Source organism: Pseudorca crassidens, chromosome 16 (genome assembly GCF_039906515.1).
Source record: "Pseudorca crassidens isolate mPseCra1 chromosome 16, mPseCra1.hap1, whole genome shotgun sequence".
Lineage (NCBI taxonomy): Eukaryota > Metazoa > Chordata > Mammalia > Artiodactyla > Delphinidae > Pseudorca > Pseudorca crassidens.
Window position 1 is genome coordinate 61,590,127 of NC_090311.1, and position 19,126 is coordinate 61,609,252.

Sequence of the window (19,126 nt, forward strand, 5' to 3'; positions counted from 1 at the left end):
TTGACTTTGCAAGGAAGGCGCCTGTCGGCCCAGCCCCTCCCACGCCCTGAGGACAGCTCACCTGGGACCAGGCTCCCGTCCGCCACTGGGCTGGACAGGGCACGCGGTGGCAGGGCCGGCGGGCCTCGGGCCGGTCCCCGGGGCAGGCCTTGGCCGGCATGGCCTTGTGGGTACCGTTGGGGAGGGGCAGCAGGCACTGCACTCCCCGAGTCTGCACCCCCAGCTTCCCACAACTCCGGCTGCAGGTGCCCCACTCCTCCGTCATCCACCTGGAGACAGACAGGGAGAAAGGTGGAGGAAAGGCAGGACTATGGGACACTTCCTCCCAAGGCCACTCCCACTCCCTGAACCACCAAAGGCAGGAGCCACAGAGATGGTTTGGGCTTCAGAATGCTTGGGGGCCAAGCCAGCCACCCACGTGGCTCTGCAGCTGTCAGGCGTGTGGCCTTAGGGAGGTCACGTATTCTCTCCTCTGTTTCCTCATCTGAAAAATGGGTATAATGCGTATTTAAATCCTGATACCCTGCAGGTCCTTGGACAAGCTATTAACCCCTCTAAGCCTCAGTTACCCCATCTTTACATCAGGATTCTTTCAACACTTCATGAATATTTGCGTGTCTAGCATGTGCAGGCACTGTCCTAGGTGCTGACATTCAGCCGGGCACAAACAGATGAAAATCACAGCTTGCAGAGTAGAAGCCCCTACCATGGGGCTCTTGGGACAATTAAAGGACCTGTATATGTAAAGCACATGGCAGAGTGCATGGCATGCAGTAGGCACGTCATAAGTGCAGGCACTATTATCATCACCGTCAGTGCCTGCAGAGCTTTGGTGCTGATCAGCTAAGCCGCTAGTCTCCAAGCGTCTTTTAGCCATAGAGCAACTTCCAGCAGCATCTTAAGCAGGCGCCCACTGGAAGAGTTAGACAAAAGCAAAACTGCTCTGGTGGGGTGGAGGGAGGGGCAGCCCCCAACTCCCACTCCCCTCTGTTTCCTGAGGCATCATTTAGTAAACGACGGCTTTAGCCAACCCCTTCCCTTAACAAACAAAACAAAAAGCCCCGAAACTTCATTTGACATTTTACAGATAAGGAGACAAGCCGGGGTGGGGTGACCTGCTAGGGGTCATGGAAGAGTTAGCCCCGCGTGCTCTGTGATCACAGATGTTTGTGGGCAAAGTGGCCTGAATAAAAAGTAATACATAAAAAAGAACCATGGAGAGCCAGGGGGCTGGGGATCGTGGCCTGGGCCGGGCACAGGGAGGCCATGGCAGCCTCTAGCACCGGTCAGCAGCTCCCGCCCTGGCTCTGAGGTCCCTCTACCCTGTGGGAGCAGAGCTGCTGTGGATCAGCAAGGCCGAGTTGGAACCCCCCAACCCTGGGAGGACTCCTGGGAGGCAGGAGGATGGACTCAGCTCTTCATGGTTTCCTACTGGCCAGCCACCCTCGGCCCTACCTGGGGGCCACTAGAGAAGCCTGCTGGGGCTGAGGACGAGCTGGGCAACAGGCCCAGAGACCAGACATCGATCCTCCACAGATTATAGCTCTCTCCTCTCCCCAAAGCCACCTCCAAGTAACCCCAAGAACATGACCTTGGGCTCAAAAAGAGCCTGTGTCCTCAGGCCAGGGAATCCCAATCAGGGCTAGACCACAGCTGGGCGCTGAAAGGCCAGACCGCATCCCTGGGCCCCACATGACTGGGCAGGGAGGAACTGGTAGACAGCGTCCTGGCCTAGGGCCTGGAAACACTGAAATCCTCTTCACCTGCATGGACCCCCTGGATCACTGAGGGAAAGCTGTGTCCCCAGATCGGGCCTCAGCTTCCGCATCTGTAAAATAAGCCTGGGAGGAGCAGAACAAAGGCAGCATCTTCCTCCTTCCGGGAGTGAAAGTTAATGCAGAAATCCCAGAGGGGATGGACGGGCAAGGAAGGCCGCGCGGGCCATGGGCAGAGGCTGGCGTGTGGGTGCTCTCTGCTCAAGAAGTCCCGGCTGCGGGGGCTACGTGCCTCCACCCTCCAGCGCTGGCGGAAGCAGGCTCACCCGCCCCTCGTCCTGACGTCAGGGCAGAGAGAGGGTCTGCTGTCAGCCTCTTGTCCCTCCCCCAGAAAGCACTCACGCAGGCTGGGCACACGGGTGCTGGTTGCAGCGCCGGCGGATGGGCTTGGGCCTCTTCCTGTGGTCGCACAGGTGCCGCTGGACCATGTGGTGGTCTCGTCGGCGCCGGCAGCCGTACTTGGTGAACTGGATCCCTGAAGGGAGGACAGCCTGCCGTGGGGGTCAGTCTCACCAGGTCCCCACTGTCCTGCCCAGAGCCTCAGGGACAGTGAGCTCTGGAGAGACTGCAGCCAATCCCCCCTCCCTCTGTGCCTTTGCATCTTGCCATCCCCAAGTCACTTTCTGAAGAAGCCTTCCTTGACCAGCCCATCTCAGGTGTCACTGGTATAGCACAGGTGGGGACGTGGGCTGCTGTCTCTGCACGCAGCTGGTGAGCCCTTACAGGGCAGAGGACCTGCCCCGGATACTGCTCTAGCACCCCCAGCCCAGCCCCAAGGCCCTGCCCAGGCACCCTGCCACACCCCAGAGATCTTCAAGGAGAAACTGAGGCACGAGCCGGGGACATGCCAAGTGGAGACGATGTCAGGCCCCCGACCCCTCCCGCTCCTCCCACAAGGCGTCTGCAGTCAGGCAAGCGAGTACCTCCTCCGCAGGCCTTGGTGCAGGGTGCCCAGTTCTTGAGTGCCCACTCGTAGGTGTCCGTCTCCTCCAGGAGCACGTTGTTGCTCCCGATAAGGGGCAGCAGGTCCTCGTGGATGACGTACTTGTAGGCCAGGCTGCTGCGGGGGCCACCCTCAGCTGGGGGGAGCACCTGAAGGGAGACAGACGAGGTGGCAAAGGACTGGAGAGCAGGGAAGCAAGGCCAGCATAGGGAGACCGGGGAGGAGGGGTCAAAGGGGAGGATGTGGGGTTAGAAGCAGAACCAGTGAGAGCCAGGAGGGGGCAGCACTGAGCACGCACTGGCGAGGCCTTTCAGACCTGTAGCCACATGGCAAAACTGAGGCTAATACAACCAACTCACGCAGCTCAATATCAAAAAAACAAACAACCCAATCCAAAAACGGGCAGAAGACCTAAATAGACATTTCTCCAAAGAAGATATACAGACTGCCAACAAACACATGAAAGAATGCTCAACATCGTTAATCATTAGAGAAACGCAAACCAAAACTACAATGAGATATCATCTCACACCGGTCAGAATAGCCATCATCATATATACACTACCAAACGTAAAACAGATAGCTAGTGGGAAGCAGCCGCATAGCACAGGGAGATCAGCTCTGTGCTTTGTGACCACCTAGAGGGGTGGGATAGGGAGGGTGGGAGGGAGACACAAGAGGGAAGAGATATGGGAACATATGTATATGTATAACTGATTCACCTTGTTATAAAGCAGAAACTAACACAGCATTATAAAGCAATTATATTCCAATAAAGACGTTAAAAAATAAAAATAACAACAGCAAAATAATATAAACTCCAAAACAGAAAAAAAAAAATCTACAAACAATAAATGCTGGAGAGGGTGTGGAGAAAAGGGAACACTCTTGCACTCTTGGTGGGAATGTAAATTGATAGAGCCACTATGGAGAGCAGTATGGAGATTCCTTAAAAAACTAAAAATAGAACTACCATATGACCCAGCAATCCCACTACTGGGCATATACCCTGAGAAAACCATAATTCAAAAAGAGTCATGTAACAAAATGTTCATTGCAGCTCTATTTACAACAGCCAGGAGATGGAAACAACCTAAGTGTCCATCATCGGGTGAATGGATAAAGAAGATGTGGCACATATATACAATGGAATATTACTCAGCCATAAAAAGAAATGAAATTGAGTTATTTGTAGTGAGGTGGATGGACCTACAGACTGTCATACAGAGTGAAGTGTAAGTCAGAAAGAGAAAAACAAATACTGTATGCTAACACATATATATGGAATCTAAAAAACAAAATGGTCAGAAGAACCTAGGGGCAAGACGGGAATAAAGACGCAGACCTACTAGAGAATGGACTTGAGGATATGGGGAGGGGGAAGGGTAAGCTGTGACAAAGTGAGAGAGTGGCATGGACATATATACACTACCAAATGTATAATAGATAGCTAGTGGGAAGCAGCCACATAGCACAGGGAGATCAGCTGGTGCTTTGTGACCACCTAGAGGGGTGGGATAGGGAGGGTGGGAGGGAGGGAGATGCAAGAGGGAAGAGATGTGGGGACATATGTATATGTATAACTGATTCACTCTGTTATAAAGCAGAAACTGACACACCATTGTAAAGCAATTATACTCTAATAAAGATGTTTTTTTAAAAAAAAAAACAACTCAAGCTAAGCAGCTACTGTGTGCCAGGCCTGAGAACAGCCTGTGTGCCCATCGGTGATTCTCCTTCCCACACACCTAAGTTCCAATGAAGGCAGGAACCATGTCTGCTGGTCTGTCCTGCTCACCAGAGCACCCATACTGCCTGACTCTAGAAGATGGTCTACAATAGAGACTCTTATCACATATAGGATTGCCAATATTTTCTCCCAGTCTGTTCAGGTTATCTTCTCACTTTCTTCAAAACGTCTTTTTTGATGTACAAAAGCTTTCAATTTCCATGAAGACCAATTTCTCTCTTTTTTGTTGTTGTTGCTCATGCTTTTGGGATCATATCTAAGAATCCAAGATCATGAGATTTATCCCTCTCTTTTCTCCAAGAGTTCTATGGTTTTAGCTCTTGTACTTGGGGCTTTGATCTATCTTGAGCTGATTTTGGTATACGGTGTGAGGCAGGGGTTCAACTTCATTCTTCTGCATGTGCATATCCAGTTGTCCCAGCACCGTTAGTTGAAGAGATTCTTCTTTCCCCACTGAATGGTCTTAGTACTCTCGTTGAAAATTAATCAGCCATGGGTGTACGGGTGGACAACAAATATAGGGTGAGTAGGAAGCACACGCTGGATTGAATTAGTATGCTGACATCAACAGGCTTCAGACCCTGCCCTCTAGGACCTCCCTGACTAATGAGGGTAGCACCAGGAACAAAGCCTGTAGGAGGCCTCCCTGCCACCAGCCGGTGCCAATAGAGCCCCTCCCGGTCTGGTCTCCTGAGTTAACAATCCCTGCTCCATAAGCCCTGGCTCATGGTCTAGGAAGAGGGGGTGTGGGCAGAGGTGGGCCTCAGCTGGGACAGTGGCCCCATCCCCCTCTCAGGAGGCTGGCAGTGCCAGACAGCACTCCTGGGCCACAGGCCACTGGACTCCTGGACTCACTTGCTGGCAAAGCCATAATGCAACTGGATACTGGATGATGGCAGAACCATGGGGGAACCAACCCAGGTTCCTCCAGTTCCTCCTGGGCCCTATTTCTGACCCCGTGTTAAGGAGAACAGACTCCCTGTGTGGGGCATCTCTGATCAGACAGTGAGACAACCATTTCTTTTTTCCTCCTCACTTGCCATCCTCCCAGCCTCGAAGCACAGAGGGCACCTTGGCCTTGCCCAGCCTCCTGAAGACACCAGAACAGGAGGATTTCCACCAGGCCTGCGTTGGCTCAGCAGCAGAGACGGTGAGCTAGGGGATTGGGCTGGGGCAGCAAGCGGGGGCCGGGGGCAGGGGCCACCATGCAGGGTGGGGACTCACCAGGACGGCAATGGCTTCCGGCAGGGGCCCACTGGTCTTGAGGCTCTCCTTGGCGTCCTCCACCGCGTACTCCCACTCCAGGCCCATTGCAGTGAAGGTCCGGCTCGTGGGTTCCTTGCCCTTGGGGTTGAGGATGAAGCTGCCTGTGACCTGGTTCTTCACCGCTGGCCATGGGGAGAGGGTCACACAGATTTCTATTCCCCTCCACAGGAGCACCAGCCACACCTCAGGGGTTTCAAGGCCGTCCCAGTGGGCCCCTAGGGGCTCCCTGCCCACCTGTCACTCCTTCCCACCTGAGCCTTTCTCCAGTCCGATGGATCATCCCACTGCCCCCACATAGCACCCCTGCCTCTGGACCCTGGTACACACCATTCCTCTCACTTTGTCTCCCCTTCTTCCTGCCCGACTAATCTCCACCCACATTTAAGGCTCAGCACAATTCTCCCCTCCTCCAGGAAGCCTTCTTTGATTGTCCAGTCCTCAGGGATTTGCCCTCCCTACAACTTCGACAGCAGAGCATAGAGGCTAAGAGTACAGGCTCTGGAGCCAGACTGATCTGGGAAAGCTACTTAGCCTCCCTGTGCTGCCTCTGTTTTACCATCTGTAAAATGGGAATGGTAATTCTACCTAGCTCATAGGGCTGCTGTCCCATGGGGATAATCGCAGTATCCCTTGCCCACCTACCCTGCCATGGGGCTCTTGGGACAATCAAAGGAGTTCATATATATAAAGAACTAGGCAGAGTGCATGGCATGCAGTTGGCACTTAATAAATGGTAGGCACTATTACTGTCATCAAATCAGCCCCTGACTTTTAGCACTGTTGCAATTACAGATATCCTGTCTCTCCCATAGCCTGTCAGTGTACCTCCGCCATCTCAGTGTCCTTGGCCCAGCACAGCGCCTGGCACAGAGCCAGAGTATAAAAAATATCTGTTCATTTTTCCCCCTTAAAGTCCCAGTCAGCGAGTAACTCACAACTTGTAACTGAAAGACGCTGGGTGACTGGCGGGCGGAAGGTGTGTAGCTGCAGACACCCCAGCAAAGGCCCCCGAGTTACAGCCTCATCCACCCTGGAGGCATCAGGGGTCAGAGAATGGCTGCACCGTGGGACCCGAGCCCCCAGCCAGGTGGGGCTGGCAAAGGCTCTGGAGCCCCGGGGTGTCCCCACCTGGTGTAATTATAAGAGCTAAGGATCCAGGGATGAACCACATGCTGTTCACTCTGCTCCCGCCTCAGTGGGGTCCTCACACGCATCCTGAGGTTGGTGCTGTTATTAATCCAGATGGGGAATCAGAGGCCCTGAGAGGGGCAAGGGTTTGTCCTGGACACACAGAGGCTGGTAGCCCAGCTCTCCGGAGGGCCAGCCTCCCTGCTGAGTGGGAAGAGAGACGCCCCCTCCTTTCCCGCAACCTGATCTCTGCCAGCCCCCAGAATCACCAGACCCTCCAGGCTAGAGCTGAGCATCTCCTCAGGCCCTTGTCTGCCTCTGCAGCTCACGACCACTGCTGTCCCCGGTCCCTGGATGTACCCCCCGCCTTCCTGGGGGTGGTGGGCTGGAATCTCCACCACCTCCTACCAGCTCTGAGCCCAGGTCCTACCACTGACCCACTCGGTACCTCCAGCAACTCTTTTAACTTCTCGGAGCCTCAATTTCCTCAACTGCAAAAATGGGATAACAAGAGGGTTATCATGAGGCTCCGACGAGATAACGAATGAAAAGCGCCAGCTCCAAGCCCCCCACACGGTGGGTATTAACAGCACGGCTTGTCTTCCCTTCACTTCCTTTCAGAGTCCGTGACCCCGAATTCCAGGAGCGCCTCACACATTTGGACCAGGGCCTCGGCCTTCACTGCCAAGGCTGCCACCTGTCCCGGGCTTCTCCAGAGAGTACATACCCTGTTAGCGCGCGTGTGCACACACACGGGCACGCACACACTCACTCCCACATACACACTCTGCACGTTTACACCAGGGCCGCTGCGGATCTCACACACGTGTAATCACACAACCTGTGCTGACGACAGGTCTCAGTGCTGCTTCCCTCTCCCCCAGGCTCCCGGAGAGCTCTAACCCTCACCCCATAAACACACAGCAAGTGTGCCTGCCCACAGCCTGCCACAGGTGCTAGGAGCCTCTGCCCCGACCTCCAGGGAAGCCCATCTGCTGCCTACAAGCGCATCTAGCTCCTTGGAAGGGCTGGACATCTGAGCGGGGTTGGGGGGCCGTGGGTGGAAGGGGCTGGCCAGGGGCCCAAGGGGCTGCTGACATTATGGAATCATCTGTAGGGGTGCAGTAGGAGGAGTGTCTGTAAGCAACCATCCTCTTCCAGGGGTAAATGACCTTCTCCCCTTGTCCCTGTGCAGGCGTAATACTCCACAGCCAGACAGGCAAGCGGGCAGGGAGGCGGCCAAGCCAAAGCCCTCCCGTCTCACACGCCCTGTGCAGAGGTGCAGTTGGCAGGGGCACGGGGTAGAAGATGGCAGACCCAGGCCCAGACTGGCTCACCCCGCAAGTGAATGAGGGCACGCAGAGGGCCCACAGCCACTTTGCGCGTCAGTTTCCCCTTGTGCCTTATGCCTGCTTGGACTACACTCAGGTGCCCTCCAGAGCAGGTTAGGAATTTTTACAGCTGTGCTAATGCAGATGTATTCTCCAGGGAGTGCAAGTTCTCCAGGAGACTTTAAAAATGTCTTGTATTATTTTAATAATAACCTAAAAATATGAAAAGTTAGCACTTTTGTAATATACAAGCTTGCCCAGAGACGTTAGGTTCTGGGTTCGTGTTTATGACGAGCTGGTGACAAGCAGGGTGACTTGGTGGGCACAGTGGGTAAGAGCGGCCTCTGTGACATGCTGAGGCCCAGTGACATCACAGCCCACATGCCCTCAGTAAGGAGCCTGAGCACAGACGAGTGTGGGGGAACCCAGCCACAGCCCAACGTGCGGGCAGCGGCCTTCTGCCCACCTGCTCGCCAGGAGCCTCCGCCAAACCATGCTTGCATGTTTTAAATTGAGATTAATTCACATACCAAACCATTCTGCCTTTCAAGGTATGCAATTCAGTGACTGCAATCATCACCACTGTCTAACGCCGGAACATTTTCATCACCCCCCAAAGAAATCTGCCCATGGGGGCTGTGGGCTGGGGGGGAATCTTCACTGGATCTCCTTTCATACCTTCTGATATTTGAACCATGGAGCAGGTTCCCATTTCAACATGAATAAAAATCAATCAATCAATAAAAAAGGGTTCTCTCAGGCTTCCCTGGTGGCGCAGAGGTTGAGAGTCCGCCTGCCGATGCAGGGGACACGGGTTCGTGCCCCGGTCTGGGAAGATCCCACATGCCGCAGAGCGGCTGGGCCCGTGAGCCATGGCTGCTGAGCCTGCGCATCCGGAGTCTGTGCTCCGCAACAGGAGAGGCCACGACAGTGAGAGGCCCGCATACCAAAAAAAAAAAGGGTTCTCTCCCATTATTCGAACTCATGAAATGCCCTCTGCATTAGAATCCTCTCCTCTGCCCTCCCAGCTCCCCCCACACCCGAGGGCAGGTCCCAGGGCCTGGCTGCCCATCTCCTGGCACCCTGGCACTCACCAATGTGGTGGGGGACCTTCTCCAGCTCCTCAACCTGGATGTGCCTGGCACCTGCTGGGATCTGCACCAGCTTGAGAGCTCCTGCCACAGAGGAAGATCCAGAAAAACCATGAGCATCCTGAGCTGGTAGCCCCACTGCCAGCATCCCCCATCACCCCCTCTCCTCACAGATACCCAGGAACCTCAGTTTCTTTGTCTGTAAAATAGGAATGGGCCCTTCTCCATAAGGTGCTGAGAGGATCGCAGTTCATATCGCTTAAGATGCTCTATAAATACTACTGGGCTCTGTGTGTGTGTTAGTTCCTATTATCTGCCACTTTCTTGACCCTCCTTTTCTCTCCTGACTTTCCCTCCCCTCTTTCTTCTCACACTTTAAGCCACTGTAGGAATCTTGATGAAATAGGCCATGAAGATCCAGCATGGGGGGCCCCCGTGATCCTCCCAATCCAAGGCCTGAAAACTAACCTTTCTCAGAGCAATCAACTTTCCCCCAACGAGGAGAGGCATGGCAAAGGTGAATCCCCAAGGGGAAATGAATCTAGTTCATACTAAAGTGTAAAGGACTAATATCTGGCCCTTTTCAACAGCAAGTGTGGCCAGATTGGAGGTGGGGAGGGAAGTCAAGGAACTCTAAGGCACCAGGAGTTCAAAGCAGGAAGCACTTCAGTTAAAAAAAAAAAAAAAAAGTGAGAGAGAAGATCAAAAAGGAAATTACCAGTCCAGCCTGGGCCTCATCTACAGATCTGTCTGGACCCCCCTCATTCCCACTAACAGCCCCAGGCCAAAGAGATGGCTGAGTTCCTAGGACAACACAGTGCCAAGCAGGAAATGCTTCTGAGCTCCCGAGCCCAAGTGCAGGCGCAGCACGCCTGGAAAATGAGGAACCACAGCCGGGGGCAGCTGTGGTCTGAGACAGGCTCCAGGGCGCCCCCCCGCACCAGAACTGTGGCCCAGCTCAAGGAGGGAGGGCCCACCTAAGGGATGGTTCGGGCTCTAGGGACGCTAGCTGGGCCAGAACCCCAGCCCCTCCTGGTCGTCCCCCAGCCCTAACCTGCTCACCTGCCTGCTTGGAGGCCTTGCCCAGAGTCCCCTTCACAGTCCTGCAGTGGGAGTTGTCGCCGCCGCAGACCCCACACTTGTCATCTGCCTTCATGGACCCCACCTCCTTGTCACAGCCGACGGGCTGAAGCCAGAGACGGGGTCAGCGGGAAGAGGCTTCCATGCCCCACCACCACCCCCAGGTCGGCAGCCCCTGGCCCCCTCCTCAGTCCCCAGGCCCTGACAGGAGAGGACCCTGGACCGAGAGCCATTCTTGGAGTCACCGTGTGACATGGGCAAGGTCTTAAACCTGGCCACGCCTCTCCCATCGAATGGGGTTGGGCAGTAACCCTTTTCCAGCATCCCAAGGTCATGTTGAGGACCAAGGGGTGTCATGGGTGAGGAAGGGGAGGCAATGCCAGTCTTCCCAGGGAGCAGAAGGAGGCAGTGCAGCCCTCCAGTCTCCCGGGGCAGGGAGAGGGTGGGCAGCCAGGAGGGGGGCACCTACCACACACTCGCCGCGGGCACAGACGCTGTACGGGTCCCGGTAGCTGCAGCGAGTCCCGTCGTGGACCACCTGGTTCATGAAGACCACGTCCCCTGTGTCCTCTGACTGGCAGATCAGCTCACACTTCTGGGCGTCTGTGGGGAAAGGGACCACACTGAGCCAGCTGGGCTCGGAGAAGGTGGGTTGGCCTAGACCGACATTAACACGTGGCCCGAACAGGAAGCTCCAGGGGCCAGCTCTGGGCAACGGGGGGAGAACTAGGTGTGGAGCTGGGCTTCAAATCCGTGCTGTGTCACTTACGAGCCATGTGACCTTGGGCAAATTATCTGACCTCTCTGAGCCTCAGTTCCTTATTTATTACGCCTGATGAGTAAAATGCCACATCACGTCGTTAAGAAACATCAAGTGATAAAACAATAATAATAACAATAATAATAAGCCCACACTTAATGAAAGCTTACTATGTGCCAGACTTCTAAAACCTTTATACATTCTCACTGTACAACTTTAAATGCTTTTTGTGAATTAACTTAAGTTAAGCCTCTCAATACCCCCAAGGAAGTAGCATTACAGAGGAGGAAACCAAGGACCAGAGAGGCTAAGGAATTTGCTCAAGGCCGTACAGCCACCCAGTAAGTGGCAGAGCCAGGATTCTAACCCAGGCAGTCTGGCTTGAGTCCTGCTCTGACCTCTACATACACATCACCGTCACACATGTGATGGTGAACCTTACCATGCTCGTGAACATGAGAAGGCTGCATGAAAGTAAGGCAGAACAGTGGTCTGTGCTTGGGTTTACAAAACGGAGCGGCAGTGAGGGAAGGAGGGAGATCCTTTCTAGTTCTAACAATCAAATCAAGGCTATTAACGTCCTACAAGAGTAGGTTCCGGAGAACATATAAACACTTGCTGTGTTTCTTAGGAAAAGGGAGGTTGGGGCTTAGCTAACTTCCTGGAATTTGACTAAAAGTCCTGGGAAAACCCGAAGTCCAGCTGTCCCATTGGCCTTGCAGCCCTTCTCCACCCCTGTGGCAGCAGCTTGTGTGGGTCTGCATGGATGTGCAAGGCTTCCAAAGCAAAATTGGTAAGGAACCATCTGGCTCCAGGGTCCTCATCCCCGGGCTCCCGGGATACCTGGCGGCGTCTTGCCCCAGCACTCAGGACTCAAGTCCGGAGCCACAACATCCAATACTACTTCGGATTTCATGCAGAGCGGGAGTCATATTCCTGGTGGGGCCTGGGCCAGGGGCTAAGGGGTGGGGGGCTGCATCCCTCCCGAAGACAGGCAGGACCCTGACCAGTGCACCCCAGGCAGGTGGGTTTCTGGGCAGCCCTGGAAGCCGGCCGACAGTGGCACGGGAGTGGTGAGCTCCCCAGGCTAGGAGGAGTCTAAGCAGGGAGAAGACACTCCCTACAAGCATGTTCTGGAGGGGTCTGTGCACTGGCGGGCAATACACAGGCCTCCAAGGTCCCTTCCAACTTGAAGGCTGTCATTCTCAACGTGAGCTGAAGACGGAGGGTCTTGCCACTGATACTCTGGAACCAGGGCTACGAAGAGGCGGCCCTGGGCTCAGGAACGGCCATTCTGATCGGCGCCGTCTGATGCCGAGGGCTACGTGGTAGGGGGTAAGCATCAGGCTACGGAAGGACCATGGAGAGACCGGCAGGGGAAAGTAGACTGAGAGGACCGTTAAAGGCCCTTCCAGCCTGAAGGCATGAATCCAGCCCTTCACTGGGTTCTCTCTGCCGCTGCGAGAGCCATCCCCGGAAATGCTCCAAAACAGACAGGCACTGGCTTGGCCCCAGAATTCAGACCCTCCGCTTGAGTCCTGAGACCTGTGTCCAGGGTAGCCTGTAGGGGGTCAGTAGGAGGATCCCACAGACTCCCATCGGCCTGACTTTCAAATCATTTTCCTTAACTACTGAAACAGTAGCACCATCAGTAAAACCTAAAAACGTGGTATGTAATAGGACAAACTTCTCAGGAGCAGAGCAAGGGGCACCCGCACCTGTACTGGGCCTTCTGCACAGGTAAGGACATGTCCGAAAGGCACCAACCCCGACAGCCAGCACTGCTGCCAGCCGGTGCCTCTGGGCCAAGTAACCCTTGCTCAAGACATTGTCCTTGCATCTGACAGAACACGGTCAGCATAAGCGTACAAATCAAGGATGGCTGTGATGAGGATTGGGGCTCCCCCAACGTGCACAGCGCAAAGGCCTGCACAAAGGCGCGAGGCAAACTTGCCGACTGCAATATCCCTTTTGGTGCCACCGCTGTCCCTCCACCTTCACTGGTGGGCCAGGCCTGGGAAGCCCTGCCTGGGAAGACATGGACCCAGCAGATGCCCAAGGCCACGGGGTGGGCGTGGGGAGCAGGACTCCACTCACCGTCGTCCGGCTCGTAGGGGATCCAGCTGTGCTTGGCATTCTGGTGGACGTAATAGGAGTTGCGCTTGGCGCACTGCTGGGCCCGGAAGTCCTCGTAGGGCCCCGGACACTCCTCGCCGTTGCAGACCTGGTACTGGAACGTGGGCCCCGAGCACAGGCGGCCTCCATAGGCTGGGCTGGGGCGAGCGCAGAGAGACCGTGCTGGCTGGAAAGGCTCGGGGTGGGGGCAGGCTTCCCACATGGTGACCTGGGGTAGCCCAGCCTTTTAGAGTAGCATAAAAAGGGGCTCCACTAACTTACAAACTAGAGAGGAACCCCCACTGTGAGGACTGCTGAGCTCAGAGCCTTGTGGTCCCTTCAGGCATATGCCACCTATTGTGTGTGTGTGTGTGTGTGTGTGTGTGTGTGTGTGTGTGATGGGGGAGAGGAGAGAATGAGCAAAAGAAAGGGGGCAAAGGATGGGGGGAGGGAGAGGGAGGAAGACAGGAGGGAATGACTAACCCCCTCCAGCCGGGCTAGAAGAGAAATCAATCTGATTCATCTTCGTTTATTCTTTCAGCCGTCACACAGCTCCTGACACATGGCAGGTCCTCAATAAATGACTCAGCTGCTCCTACTTGCATCCACTTCCATTTAATATCATAATAAACTGCGGAGTGGTAAAAAGAGACTCGGATGTGCAGTAAGAAGACCTGGCTAAATCTAACCCCGAGTCTTGCTGTCTTAACTTCTGCTTTAAAGGAGGGACCATAACACTTCCTATTTTACCTACCTCCTGGTGTGTCTGTGAAGAATACATTTTAAAAAGGTATTTAAATCTGTACTCTCTTCCCCATGAAATTAAAAGGATCCGGTAAGATTATGGATACAAAGTACCCAAGTGAACAAGGTTACTGGAACTCTGCTCAGAGATGCTGGAAGGATTACATGGGTTTATGCATGGACGTGCTTAGCACCCCGCCTGGCACAGAGAAAGTGCTCCGTGCACTGGGGTAATTATAACAGCAGCTGTCCTTTACTAATCTGTGCTGGGCATGGGCATGGTGCTGAGAGTGCATAGATTATACTTCATTTAAGCCTCATAAAATAAAAATAGTTATTATCGTAGACGAGTTCAATAAATGGGGATAACTCTCTCTCGTGACTGGGAGGTGGTCCATCCAGAGTGGGCATCACCGTGCCTTTCTTTAACCTGGCTCTCCTACCCACAACAGGTCGAAGGCTGTTCATCTCGTCTCATATTTGTAAAGGGTCAGTACACAGGAATAGGCTGCTCCAGGGGGCACGGAGCGTCCCATCCCTGGAGGTACACAGCAGAGTATGAAGGACCACTCCTGAGGATGCTGGAGGGAGGGTGACCACCCCCAAGCCTCTGTGATCCTAGGACCCTGCCATTCTGAGGTCCCCATCGCATCACTCAGCACTGTGAGGGCTGGGACCGGCCCTGCCCCACAGAGGTTCAGAATCACTGAACGTGGAGACAGCTGAGCCACACGGCCGGCCCCAGCCGGCCCCCATCTCTCACGAAGCTGTTCTAAGCAGGCTGCTTCAGCTTGGGAGACGGAGGCCATCAAAAGCTGGTGCTCAGAGGTTCCAAAACCATGGGAGGGGGTCCCCATAGAGGGGATAAATGCGAGAAAGAGATTATTCCCCCAGAATGCTGACATACGGGTAGGGGGTAGTGAGGGGGGGGACTTGATGTTCGAAAGAGATAAGTTAAGAAAAATTGAAGGAAGTTTTGCTTCAGGTAGTAGGAAACAGACTTGGGGAATTTATCCTCCCAAGACATGGCTAGTGAACATTTAGACCAGTGTTTTCTCAACGTTTAGCTGGAGGATGAGGGTCACAGGAGGGCTCGTTAAACTGGCCAAGCCTTGGGCCCACCCAGATTCTTCGCAGACGAGAATCTGAGAATCACTGGTTCGGACCCATTCTCAGATGTCAGTCAGACACAAAGGGAGATGTCAGACCCAGGTGGAAGTGGTTTGGCGCCCCCAACAATTCTGGGCCGTCATCCACTGGAATACGTACACAGCCACCTGCAGGGGACCTTCTTTCTTGTGCCCTGCCCCCCAGCGACTCCCTCTCCAACCCCCTCGGGCCCCTGCCCTGCCCACCTCAGCCCAGTGCACTCACAGGGGATTGTCACAGCTCCGGCTACGGGATCGAACCCCGCCCCCACACGACCGTGAACATGACCCGAACTTAGTCCAGGAGCTCCAGCCTCCATCCTGGCCGTAAGTCTGTTCCGGCGACTTCCAGATGCAGTGACCTTTGAAGCACCACTGGGATGGAGCAGAGGGTGCGAGGTCACCCCAGGGCCACCGCTGCCTAGCCTGCCATAGGAAGTGCCCAGCCGGGCACACGGCACAGCTGGCGGGCACCACAGGGGAGCCCAGAAAAAGGAACGTTAAGAGCCCAAGCCGCAGGGTCACCCAGAATCCCAGCCCTACCATGCGCTGAGGGACCCTCAACAAAGGGCTCCCCTTTCTGACCCTATTCCTCGACTGTACCATGGGGATAACAGCACCTGCCCACAGGGCTGCTGTGAGCATTCAATGAGATAACACCTGGCACACACAGCCCTCCAGAAACGGCAGATGGTATTATTCATGGTGACAACAGCTGTGCAATTATTTGGTTTACCACCCCCAGAGAAACAAAGGGCTGATAAGGGAGAGAAGACACAATCTTCCCACACCATCTAGAGTTGATCTTGGCTCTGTACCTTGAAATCACCATCCAGGGACCCCAGGCAGGTATGTTCATGGGAGGGAAGCCAGCCACCCGGGAGGTCCATCCACGCAGTGGAGGGAGCATAGGCCTCAAGTCCAAGAGGCCTGGGTTTGAATCCCAGCTCGGCCACTACTAGCTATGTGTGGTTTTGGCATAGCTTCACCTTGCTGAGCCTCAGTGTACCTGCCTGTTAAATGGGACTGTTCTAAGAACTGAAGGCAGCAACACTCACAAAGCCCTCAGCACAAGGCCAGGCACAAAGGAGGGCTCAACCAAAGTCAACCCCCTTCCCTTTTCCTGTAGGGCCATAGGTAAGAAATACAGCAAAGCTCTCTGGGTCTTTTTCAAGAGATAACTCTGTAGTTCTCAGTTTTGGAGTCACTTGGGGAACATTTAAGAACTCTGGATGCCTCAGCTTCACCCCAGACTGAGTCAGGCTCTCTAGAGGTAGGGATTTTTAAAAGAAGTGGTAATTTTTAAAAGAAGCACTATACAGTTGACCATTGAACAACTCAGGGGTTAGGGGTGCCTGCCCTCTGCAGTTGAAAATCTACGTATAACTTATAGTCGGTCCTCCATATCCATGGTCTGCACCCACAGATTCACCCAACCACCGATTGGTCGTATTGTGGTATTTACTGTTGAAAAGAAACAAATCCGCAGATATAAGCAGATATATAAGCAGAGCCGTGCAGTCCTAACCTGTGTTATTCAAGGGTCAACTGAAATTTACAGGCCATAAACTTCACTCGTTTCAAGTGTACAATTCAATGACTTTTCATAAACTTACAGCATCTGGCAACCATCACCACAATACAATTTTGGAACATTTCCACCATCGTAAGAGATATCTTGTGCCCGTTTGCAGTCACTCCCTGTTCTGGGGTGTGGGGGATTTTAAAGCTCCCCAGATGGTTCTAATACGCAGACAAAACCGAGAGCCGTTGATTAACTCTTAGGTGAAATTGTGATAGGAGAGGGCCTGGAAACTCGAACACACCTGGAGCAGGTAGACCGAGGCTCCAGGATAATAGCCCTCCAGGTTTGGAGCCCACAGGGCCTGTACAAGGCCATGGGAAGCCCCACACATCTGTGAAGGGACAGACCATTTATAGATGAGAATGGGAAGATAAGGGCAGAGGGTGAAGGGCAGAGGACAGGCTGCTGGGGGCAGCACCGCGCTTCTTCCCAGCCCTCTCATTTGCTTTGACATGACTCACAACTTCATAACGACCTGAGGAGCGGGAAGGATGCTTGGTCAGGGCTCAGCAGGGGTCAAAGAATGGACCAAGGTCACCACACAGAAATGGGGTGGGGGGGAACAGGGCCAGCGATAGAGCAGAGGTGGGTTTCAGACCTCAGTTCAGGGCTCTCAGATCCGGGGTCCTCCTGACACTCACACACACAAGAGGGTGCAAACACACCCCAGGAAGTACACGAAAGGGCAGGTTTCGGGGGGAGGGGTAAGAAACAGCATGGTGGGCGGGGGGAGGAGGCAGAACACCTGGAATCTTCCCTTCACCCCTTCTCAGCCAGTCACCCTCTGCCTGACCTCCACAAGTTCCCTAACCTGCCTGGGCTGCATTCTCCTCAGATGGCAGTAAGCACTCCTGCCGATGGGCTGGGAGACAAGGCCAGACTGCTGCTGTAGAAGCCAAGGACTGTGGTGCCAGGGAGGAGAGGGCGTGTGTGTGAGCTCCTGCGAGGACTCCCTGCCCATCTGCCCACACGCGAGGCTGGCTCCTGTCCTCAGCCCTCCCCCAGCCCCCGCCACGCATTCATATCCACACTCAGCAGCAAGGTGGGTCTCCCGTGGGGCCTGCGCCCCAGGAAGGCGCTCCTGCTGCAGCCCCCGGTCCGCAGGTACCTTGCCTGGCGCACACTCCGTCCCGTCCAGCGGGGGCCCCTTCTTGGTCTTGCAGAAGTAAGGGTTGTCAGGATGGCTGCACCACAGCTGCTTGCAGGCCTCGAAGGTCCTGAACTGCACGGCAGGTTCAGGGTCACTGGGCCGGACTAGCTCCCCAGCTCTGACACGTTGTCCGGGGGCAAAGGACAGTGACAGAGCGAGGGGAGGGTGTGGTGGGCATTGGGGCCAGAACACTGCGAGGGGGGCAGGAGGGGCCCGTCTAGCCAGAGCCCCGCGCGCACACATGCTCGACCCCACCACAAGAGCCACTGGCCTCAGTGACCCCTCCTCTCTCCAACAGGGCACCGAAGAGAAGGCACCAGCCACAGCCCACACGCCTCCGGTCTCCCTCCCCAGGCCTCCCTCCCTGCCTTTGCAGAGGCCACTCTGTGACTGAGCAGGGACCAGGGTTTGAGGCTCTGGGGAGGCTGGGTCCACTGATACCCCCTGAGCTCTGTGCATGTGGAGGGCTTTGAGAGGGCTGCCAGTCTAGCCCAGACCCTGCAGCACCCAGACAAGGTCAGGACTCCCACCTCCCTCTAATCTCACCCAGCCACACCAGAGGTTGGCACCCTTCTGCTTCACACTGTCCAGGAAAGCCCCAATTTCCTTTTCTCTCCTATCATCCCCTGCTGGCCAGACTAGTGTCCTACAAACACAGCATCTGGGCACTGAAATCGCATATCCCAGCTGTTTCTCCACTCCCAAAGCAGAGACCAGCTGTTCCAGTGTGGCCTGGGCAGTGGGCAAGGTGGCCACACACAGGGCCTTCTGGTCCTGCAGAGCTGAGGAGGGGGCTGCATTCCTGGATGGGGGCGGTTTGAGGTACTCAAGGCATCAAGGCCTGACCCCTCAGAGAGCCCCCTGCCCTGGGATGTCCGCGTCTCTGAGGCTCCACCTGGGCCCTGGTTAGCAGCTGTTCAATTCTCTCCTAGGTGGCTCCAGGCTCTCCCCTGCCCTGTCCTGCAGAGTAGGGACAGGGCTCTGCTCCCTTGTATCTATCTCCTCAAGTAGGGGATGGGGGTGGGGGAGGGGTAGGGAAGCATGCAATTGACCCCCTGGAGAGAGGTTATATGGGGCACACGAGAACTTTACCAGTGTGGGAAGTCTGCCCAAAACATCCTCCAAGTGCCCAAAGAGCAGAGGGTGGCAAGTATTTCTCCACCAGGCCAGAGCCCAGCACCTGATCTGACACATGGGCCACCTGACAGATAAACTCCCCCGGTGACCAGCCCAACCAGGACCCCAGCGGTGGCCCATCCT

At 54.9% G+C, this 19,126-nt stretch overlaps 1 protein-coding gene across 3 annotated transcripts in view; it reads right to left on the reverse strand.

Annotated features, from left to right (window-relative positions):
- ADAMTS14 (ADAM metallopeptidase with thrombospondin type 1 motif 14) overlaps positions 1-19,126 on the reverse strand; it is a 92,406-nt gene that overhangs the window by 6,996 nt on the left and 66,284 nt on the right. For 2 of the 3 annotated variants that reach the window (XM_067710667.1, XM_067710666.1), the window contains exons 10-19: positions 17,825-17,938; positions 15,358-15,506; positions 13,222-13,397; positions 10,834-10,967; positions 10,347-10,470; positions 9,288-9,368; positions 5,693-5,856; positions 2,699-2,867; positions 2,118-2,250; positions 62-269 (exon numbers count right to left, since the gene is read on the reverse strand). In XM_067710667.1, coding sequence (XP_067566768.1) covers positions 62-269; positions 2,118-2,250; positions 2,699-2,867; positions 5,693-5,856; positions 9,288-9,368; positions 10,347-10,470; positions 10,834-10,967; positions 13,222-13,397; positions 15,358-15,506; positions 17,825-17,938 — 1,452 coding nt within the window. Of the gene's footprint in view, positions 1-61; positions 270-2,117; positions 2,251-2,698; positions 2,868-5,692; positions 5,857-9,287; positions 9,369-10,346; positions 10,471-10,833; positions 10,968-13,221; positions 13,398-15,357; positions 15,507-16,957; positions 17,048-17,824; positions 17,939-19,126 lie in introns of all 3 variants that reach the window. The other variant, XM_067710664.1, reaches the window with a different exon arrangement.